The following is an 8,936-nucleotide window of genomic DNA, read 5'->3' as shown; positions in this document are numbered from 1 at the left end:
CCCGCCGCTGCCGGACGCTGCGGCCCCCAGTCCGTCCCTCCCCGAGCGCCCGCCGCGAGCCGGGGCAGCAATGGCCGTGGGCAAGTCCAGGAAGCCGCCCCAAAACGCAAGGGGGTCCCCGCCCACATGGCCTCCTGTGCGGAAGACTTGGGCGGCGGTGGACCACAGCGAACAAAGCGTGGTGGTGGCGGCCCAGTCTGCGGCGCCAGCTTCCCGGGTGGGCGCCGGTTCGAATCCCGGCTGCTCCACTTCCGGCCCCGCTCCCCGCTGTGGGCTGGGAAAGCAGCAGAGGATGGCTCAAGTGCTCGGACCCCTGCGCCCACGTGGAGACCGGCGTGAAGCCTCCGACCCCTGGCTCTGGCCTGGCCCAGCCATGGCCGTTGTGGCCATTTAGGGAGTGGACCAGCGGATGGAAGACCTCTCTCTTAACTGCTTTTCAAATAATTTTTTTTTTTTTGACAGGCAGAGTGAACAGTGAGAGAGAGACAGAAAGGTCTTTCTTTGCCGTTGGTTCACCCTCCAATGGCCGCCGCGGCTGGCGCACTGCATTGATCTGAAGCCAGGAGCCAGGTGCTTTTCCTGGTCTCCCATGGGGTGCAGGGCCCAAGCACTTGGGCCATCCTCCACTGCACTCCCGGGCCACAGCAGAGAGCTGGCCTGGAAGAGGGGCAACCGGGACAGAATCCGGCTCAAGTAAATAAATTTTTTAAAAGAGGAAGTTGAAGCCGGCGCCGCGGCTCACTAGGCTAATCCTCCGCCTAGCGGCGCCGGCACACCGGGTTCTAGTCCCGGTCGGGGCGCCGGATTCTGTCCCGGTTGCCCCTCTTCCAGGCCAGCTCTCTGCTGTGGCCAGGGAGTGCAGTGGAGGATGGCCCAAGTGCTTGGGCCCTGCACCCCATGGGAGACCAGGAAAGCACCTGGCTCCTGGCTTCAGATCAGCGCGGTGCGCCGGCCGCAGCGCGCCGGCCGCGGCGGCCATTGGAGGGTGAACCAACGGCAAAGGAAGACCTTTCTCTCTGTCTCTCTCTCTCACTGTCCACTCTGCCTGTCAAAAAAAAAAAAAAAAAAGAGGAAGTTGAGGTGTGACCCTTACTTCACCTGGGGGGGGGGAGTCGGTCACTCTACAGGGAGCACCTGGCCTCCGCCGGTTTTATAGTCTTCATGTGCTTTGCTTTCCACACTGCCCACACCAGAAACCACTGTCCACCTTGTAAAGGAGGAATGCGTCCACCTCGGAGCTCGGCAGGCAAGAAAGGAAAGGACTGGAGTGGACGGCAGCCCGGGGAGGGGAGGCAGGATGCTGGAGCTAGGCCTTGGGGCCCCCCCGGGACAGGCCGGCTGCGGCTGGAAATGAGAGCGGGCGAGGGAGGGGGAGGCTGGCAGCCTGCTTGACAGGCTGAGGCAGGATGAGGGACAGGTCCCCCGGGAGGCCCGGCGGCCGGTGGACAGCCGGGCTGCAGTCGCAGGCCCCCGACTCTGCAGCTCGCTGAGTGGCGCCGGCAAGTCACGCCGTGAGCCCGGCTTCCTTTCACTGTCATGACCGACACCTGCTCTCGGGAGCACCCAGTTGGAGGACATTTGCTAAACTCAGTTACGGGAACGGAACGGAGACTTAGGTCTTAAAAGCCGGGTAGAGCCGCCGCCTGCAGCACCAGCATCCCATACGGGCGCCGGTTCCAGTCCCGGCGGCTCCACCTCCGATCCAGCTCTCCGCTGTGGCCTGGGAAAGCAGTGGAAGATGGCCCAAGTGCTTGGGCCCCTGCACCCACGTGGGAGACCTGAAGGAAGCTCCTGGCTCCTGACTTCGGATCAGCTCAGCTCCGGCCGTTGCAGCCATATGGGGAATGAACCAGTGGATGGAAGACCTCTCTCTCTCTGCCTCTGCCTCCCTGTAACTCTGCCTTTCAAATCAGTAAACCTTAAAAAAAAAAAAAAAGCTGAAGTTGCCAAATCGCGGTGCCAACGGTGAAGACGTCCTGGGCGGTTACCACACTTGGGGGCCGAGCCCCGGGCTCCTACCGGCCAGTGTCCTGGTTTCCCGGGGCCTCCTTGCACACCAGGACCTGGTCCTCTGCACCAGCACCACTTAGCGACACCAGAGGGCGCTCCTCACACCGTCACTCCGGGTCAGACACCACACCCTACCCAGGAAGCTCTCGGCACAGTCAGCGGGGTTTATCCTCAGGGATTCTCCCTTCCGGGAGCTTAGAGCGAGCCAGGCCAGGGACCCTGAGCAACCTCTGTCCTCTGCCCATCACCTCCTCCAGACCCCACATCCTCATCTACCTCATCTTGGAGAAGGGGGAAAGAGAGGAAGTGGGGCCAGACCCTGAAGGGGAATTCTTAGAAGTCTCTGGAGTTGACTCTGTCGGGCTCAAGGCTGCAAGAGCAGCGATGGAGAGGCAAACTCGTCGGTCTGTGCGCACACGGCCATGGCCTCACACGGACACGCAGGGCCACGCTCACCCGGAGGTACAGACAGAAACACAAGCACAGACCCCCACACGCTGACCGGCTTCCCCGCCGGAGCGGACAGCAGTGCGAGGTGCCCAGCGCTGCGGGCCCGGGGTGGACAACACACCTACCAAACCAAAGATCAGAAGAGGGAGGCACACAGCCCTGGGCGCCGCCCGCCCCTGCCTTTCTTGTAAATAAGCGCCTGAATGTGTTTTGTTCTAGGAGCTTGGAGCACGGCACAAAGGGAGCCCTTTCTCATGCAGTAGGGTCCCCTCCCCCACCCACCTCCCCCACCTGCCGTCCTCCGCAGGTTAGGCCCACGTGGGGTCGGACCCTCAGCTTTGTTTTTTAAGAGTCCTAAGAACCACCTTGTCGTTCAAGTCACAGGTTGACACGCGATCCGGCTCCCTCTTCTTCGGTGGGGTCTCTGTACTGGGCAGGACAGCGGTCGGCAGAGGAAAGGCACGGAGCAACCGGAGACAGGAGCACGGATGGGGGTGGGCCAGGGCAGACAACCGAGCACTCACTCGCCCACACGCTACCTCCCCCTGGGGAGCACATTCCCCCGTCCCTAAGTGTCGTCGAAGCCCGAGACCTGGTGGAGAAGCGCAGGAAGCGTGTCTTCTCCCAGGGGAGAGGGGCTCCCGCAGCTGCCAGTCATTCACAGGCCCCGGCCCCACCGGGGCCCCGCTGCCTGGGGGGGGGTGCAGTGTGGCTGCAGCTTTCCCCAGGAAGGAATCCCAACCTCCCAGAAGTCTTCTTTCCTCGCCTGCGGCCAGCTCAGGCTGGAGCTATGGAAGCCCCCGCTCTAGTCCTGAAACAGGGAATGAGGCGTAGGAGCATGTCAGCCTGAAATGCATAAGTCACACGCGGACAAAGGGGCCGGGTAAATATTTAAAGATTAGAGCCAGTTGGGGAGAAACACAAAGGGCTGGGACAAAGGAGGTCTCTCGGAATTCACTCTCCCCAAGCCTGGCCGGCCGGTCAGCGTGGACGCACTTGCTGGAGTCCCAGCCTTTGTCCCCTGAAGAGCCCTGGGCTGCTGGGCTATTGGAGATCCCAACACAGCTAAAGAGAGTTAAACAATCGCAACCCTCCATCCCCATCTGGAGACAATTGGCGGCGGTGATTCGGGGCTTTTGCTGTGTCCCAATAGTTAATTACACGCAATCACTTCACTCCACTGTGTCCGTATGCGGTGTGCACAGGGCCCACCGGTTAGCAGCAGCCTAAGTGCCCTCACGTGCTGTCGCCAGCAACAGGCAGTGGGACGTCTATGGGGGCTCTCGCCCTGGGGTCCACACACCTCTTCCCCAGACCTAACGTGCATTTTCTCTTTTGCCAAAGTCAAGAAAACCAACCGAGGGCAGGGCAGGGTGGTGGTGGTGGGGCGAGGGGCACAGCTTTTGCCTTAAATTCTCCAGTGCAAGAAAGCGGGGTCCCGACAGCCCTGGAGGCCCTGCGTGCCCTCGGGAGGTGCGGAAGGAAGTTCACCCCCGAGTGAGCAGGGGGTGCCTGGGTCTCCCCAGCACTCCTCCTGGACCTGTGCTCCTTTCTCTGCTGCCTTGGGGACCCCAGGTGCCAAAGATAGACAGGGAGGCGGTGGCCTACATCCAGGTTTGCATAAGCCCCGTTTCTAAGTTGGTCCGTGCCCTTCCTGGCGGCCCAAGAGAGCTCTGTCCTTTGTGCTCTCCGAGGACAGGGGTGGACAGCTGCCTCGCGCCCCCCCCCCACCTCCGAAAATGGCTCCATTCCACCCCCTTCCCAGGCAAGCCTCCCAGAGGATGCAGGTCGGAAGGCCCAGGAGCAGGACTGGCAAACAGAACGGGATGGGGTGGACCACGAGCTCCTTGTCTGGCTTCCCCAAGGGACTCTGGGGAGACTCAGCAGTGTCTTTCCAGTGACCTCGCAAATACTGGCTTTTTTTTTTTTTTTTTTTTTTTGACAGGCAGAGTTAGCCAGTGAGAGAGACAGAGACAAAGGTCTTCCTTTTTCCATTGGTTCACCCCTCAAATGGCCGCTATGCCTATCCGAAGCCAGGAGCCAGGTGCTTCCTCCTGGTCTCCCATGCGGGTGCAGGGCCCAAGCACTTGGGCCATCCTCCACTGCCTTCCCCGGCCACAGCAGAGAGCTGGATTGGAAGAGGAGCAACCGGGACAGAACCAGTGCCCCAACCAGGACTAGAACCCAGAGTACCGGCGCCGCAGGCGGAGGATTAGCCTAGTGAGCCGAGGCACCAGCCAACAAAGATCTGGCTTTATCTAGTGGGGAAGCAGCTGCCCAGAGGAAGGAACCCCAGTTGCGGGGAAATGGAGAGGGCAGAAGGAAGGGAACGTCAGAGCTGGGAGAAGAATGGCAGAGCCGGGTGGGGGTGTGGGGTGCACCTGTGGCCTGGGTCCTGCAGCACCCTCAGCGGGCTTCGGGCAACGGGGCCAGAGGAGGGGCTGCGTGTGGTGGGAAAGCCACACAGGGTGAAGGCGAGGCTGGGAAAGTAGAGGGGACAGCCCTGGCGGGGAGGCCCCTGCCCAAGGAAGGGCCACTGTGTCGCGCTGGGTGGGGATGGGGGCAGCCGTGGCCCCCGGCCCAGCGCAAGAGCTGAGGATTGCACAGCGGCCGCCGCCGCCGCGGGCTCACCTCCCGCAGCCAAAGCAGAACATTGCGAATTAGCGCATTTTGCGGTCAATTTTCCACTGCTTAAGAAACACTAAGCCACCCACGTGAGCGGCCCCACCCAGCGCTTCCGGGATCCCCAGGCACCGACTCCAGAGGGTGGGTGGGTGGTGGCCGCGGGAGCGGCGGGTACCGGGGTTCGGGCAGGGGGCGGCCCGGGGGCCCCTTTATGGCGGCCCTAACTCTGGAGAGGGGGCGGGCCCGGCGCCCCGCTGTTGGCCGCGAGAGCTGCCCGCAGGGCCATTGGTTTGCTAATGCGCCGGGCTGAAAGGCCAGGGCGGCGGTTTATGGGGAGGGGTTGTAATTAGAGACAAATTGCCCCGCTGCCCGCAAGGCTCCCCGACGCGGGGGCGGGGGATCCCGCCTGGGCGAGGCGCGCGCCCAGCCGCGGTGCAGCTGTGCGGCAGCTGGAGGCCCGCGCGCGGCGGGGCGCCCGGAGTTTGGCCCCGCGGGGGCGGGCGCGGGCGCCGCTTTGTGGGACTCGCACAAAGCCCTTAACACTCGGCTGCCCCCTTTGTGCCCGGCCGCGCCGCCTGCCCGCCCCGCGGAGCCTTTGTACCGCGCCGCCACCGCCCCTGTCCCGGAGGAAGCCGCACAGAGGCCGCCCCGGCCCGGCCGGCCCTGGCGTTTCAAAGCTGCCCGGCGCGTGCCAGCGCCCTCCGCCCGGCCTCGGCCCCGCCGCCCGATGCGGGCCCGATCGCCCGGATCTGGCACAAGGGTCCTGTGGCGGGGTTGGGGGAGGGGGAAGCCCCGGAACCGCTGCGGCCGCTCCTGGGCCTGAAAGGGGGAAGGCGGGGCGCGATTCTCCACGCTCCTCGGCGCCTGGGAACGCGGCCGCCCCGCGAGGCCCGCCAAGACCCCAGGCGAGGGCGGGCGGGGAGGGTGCCCCGGCTCGGCCACGGAGCTGGGGCGCGCGCGGGTGGGGGGTCCATTCGGAGCCAAACCTTCCCTCCCCCCACGCAGAGGCCCCGCGGGAGCCAGCTGCAGAACGCTTGTGACTTCCCTGAGGGCTCCACCAGCAGCCTGGGTCCCAACCCCAGAGAGCCCCCATTTCACAAATCCCCAAACAAAAGCCAGGAGAACGCAGTGAAGGGAGATGCCTTGTTTGAACCCAGGGACTGCCCTGGAGTCTTGTTGTAGGCCCCAGCTCAAAGCTCCCGGGGTCTCCAGCCTCAGCCTGACTAATGGACCTCCCAAAAGTGCAGGCTGGAGGCCCCTACCGGGATCTCAACTGTCCCCACCCCAGCCATCCTTTTGTGGGATGGAAAGCAGGCTCGCGGGAGTGGAATCCTAGTTTTTTCCCCTATGGTGAAGGGTCCGCCACCTGAAACTCTCCTGGAAGCCCGGGGCTGGGGACAGGGGCGGGCGGTGTGGCTCACCCCACCTGTCTCCCACTGGAACGTGTCTGGGTCAGGTGGGTCGCGGCATAGGGAGCCCAGGGGGCACTCCGGGCTGCAGCACTCCCGGTCTCCCTGCTGTGGCCGCGCGGGCGGGCTGCACGCTTTAATGGGACACATGTTGCTGCGTGGCCCCCGCGGGCCCTGCCTGCGCCCCGCTTTGAGTGGCCACAGGCAGAAAATCGCCGCATTGTCCCGACATTAGGGCGACTAATGCAGCGTCGCGGGCATGGCCAGAGCGTGAAGAAGGCAGAAAGGCGTTCCAGGCATCTTCATCAGCGCCCCCGGAGGCCGGGAGCTCTGTCACGCTCATTAGGGCTGCGGGTGCCGGCTGGGCCCACGACCTCCCTCCCCAGGAAGTAAGCCCTGGGATGCGCAGAGACAGAGCTGCAGAGACTTGGCAAGTGGAACCGGCGGTGAGGTCCAGAACATGTGGGTCAGACATGCCGTGGAGTGGATGGGATATGGGAGGGACCCCCACGGTTGGGAAGTAGTGAGGGTGAGAGAAAGGGGGAAAGGGGAGGAGGTGGGGATCTGTCCCCAGGCACCTCCTTTCGGTCCCCTCCCCCGCGGCTGCATTGACATGTAAACGAGGGTCCCAGAGTCCCCTATAAAGGCCAAAGCCGCCTCCCGCTGGTGCAGCTCCTGCATCATGGGCCCCGAGCCCGCCACCCGGGGCAGTCCTGGTGGCCCCGCCGGCAGCTTCCGAAAGGTCTGGAGTCCTGAGGGGCGCCGGGGTGGGAGCCCTTCCCTGGGCAGGGAGGGAGGCAGGGAGCAGGTGGCAGTCCTGCCCCTGAAGACCACCTCCCCACAGATCTCCAAGCCGCTGATGGAGAAGAAGCGGCGGGCTCGCATCAACGTGTCGCTGGAGCAGCTCAAGTCGCTGCTGGAGAAACACTACTCGCACCAGGTGAGACGGGGGAGGGGAGCGGCCTGACCCTCAGCCTCGGCCCCTCTGCCGCCAGCCGGCGGGCTGAGGGCCCTTCCACCCACCCTCAGATCCGCAAACGCAAGCTGGAGAAAGCCGACATCCTGGAGTTGAGCGTCAAGTACATGAAAAGCCTTCAGAGCTCCTTACAAGGTAGAGGGGGAGGCCCCCCGGGAGGGGATGGGACGGGGCGGGGGCCGCTGGTGGAATCAGAACTCTGGATAGGGCAAGGCCGGTTGAAGGGGCGCAGGAAGGAGCCCGGGGCCGGCCCTGGGGTGGGAAAGCGCCTGGGGGTGTGGACCCGGGAAGAGGCATTCAGGTCGCCTCCTCTCCGGTCCTTGCTGGTCCCCGCACCCACTCCCTCCACATTTCCCGCGTCTGCCCCCCTGTTCCCAGGGCTCTGGCCCGCATCCAGCGCAGCCGAGTACCCGCTGGGCTTCCGCAGCTGCCTACCCGGCGTCAGCCTGCTCCTGCGGCGCGGAGAGGAAGGCGGCGGCGGCGGCCTACGCTGCCCCCTGGTGCCCGAGCGCGCGGCCGGCGGCAGCACCATGGACAGCGCCAGCCCCGGCCGAGAGGCGCCCTCGGGGCTTGGCCCGTGCGCCGCGGCGGTCTGGGCGCCTACTCCCTCCGCTTGCGGCCCGACGTCCACGCCGCCCCTGCTCCTCCTCCCCGGAGGCCTCCCCGGCTCGTCCACTAGCATCTTGGCGCCACAGGCAGCGTCACGCGGCCGAGCTGAGAGCCCGGGGCCCGGGCTGCGTGTATGGCGACCCTGGTGAGGCCCAGACCGGGCCTCGCCCTCAAGGGGGCTCCCGTCTGGTCTGGAGACGAAGAGACTGTTTGGAGCGCGCCCACGTTGATTGCCTGGATCTCGTCCGTTCCGGCTTTGGAGCTGGGTGGGTTTGGAGGGCGCCGCGCCCGCCGCGCCTGCGACCGTGGAGAAAACCCGCGAAGCCGCGCGCGAATCCACCCCCTGCACCCCGCTGCTCCTGCAGAGCCGCATCCGCGCGCGCTCCTCCCAGCCTCCGGGGGACCTCGAGGGTGTGTCCCAGGCTGCGCCCCGTTCCCAGGGGCCCCCCGCTCCGCAGCCCGCCCCCGCCCCTGCCGCACGGCGGTGGGAAGGTCGCGGTCCGCAGCGGCGCGGAGCGGACCTCTCGCAGCGAGGAGAATCGCTGCCCCGCCCCGGGCCATTCAGAGGGCCGCCGGCGCCCGGTTCCCACCGGCACAAAGCGCGCCGGGCCCCGCCCCGCCGGCGAGCGGTCCCCTGCCCACCCCCACCTGAGACCCTCTTGGTTCCCACCCACTTCCAAGCCCCGAGCACGCGGCGCGCACCGCCGCCCTCCGCACTCCCCTCCCCCAGCCCTTGCCCCGCCCCTAGTGGGCCCTGCGCTCTGGCCCCGCCCCCGGAACCTCCCGCCCCTCGGTGCTCGCCTCGCCGGGTGGGTTTCCTGGGAGCTATGCGAGAGCGGAGCCGGGAGAGGCTCGCG

At 65.7% G+C, this 8,936-nt stretch overlaps 1 protein-coding gene across 1 annotated transcript; it reads left to right on the top strand.

Moving 5' to 3' along the window:
* Nucleotides 1-7,353: 7,353 nt before the first annotated feature.
* HES3 (hes family bHLH transcription factor 3) lies at nucleotides 7,354-8,451 on the top strand. Its single transcript, XM_008266000.3, has 3 exons — nucleotides 7,354-7,434; nucleotides 7,524-7,605; nucleotides 7,849-8,451. The coding sequence occupies exons 1-3, from the start codon at nucleotides 7,354-7,356 to the stop codon at nucleotides 8,226-8,228; spliced, it is 543 nt and encodes a 180-aa protein (XP_008264222.3). The 3' UTR covers nucleotides 8,229-8,451.
* The last annotated feature ends 485 nt before the right edge of the window (nucleotides 8,452-8,936 follow it).

The sequence above is a fragment of the Oryctolagus cuniculus genome, chromosome 7, assembly GCF_964237555.1.
Source record: "Oryctolagus cuniculus chromosome 7, mOryCun1.1, whole genome shotgun sequence".
Lineage (NCBI taxonomy): Eukaryota > Metazoa > Chordata > Mammalia > Lagomorpha > Leporidae > Oryctolagus > Oryctolagus cuniculus.
This window is presented reverse-complemented; position numbering and strand designations above follow the sequence as displayed.

Bases quoted from the DNA above. Each gene is read 5' to 3' on its own strand.
- HES3 (XM_008266000.3), top strand. From the start codon at position 7,354: ATGGAGAAGAAGCGGCGGGCTCGCATCAACGTGTCGCTGGAGCAGCTC. The intron at 7,435-7,523 runs GTGAGACGGGGG...ACCCACCCTCAG, and splicing joins AGAAACACTACTCGCACCAG to ATCCGCAAACGCAAGCTGGA. The intron at 7,606-7,848 runs GTAGAGGGGGAG...CCCTGTTCCCAG, and splicing joins CCTTCAGAGCTCCTTACAAG to GGCTCTGGCCCGCATCCAGC.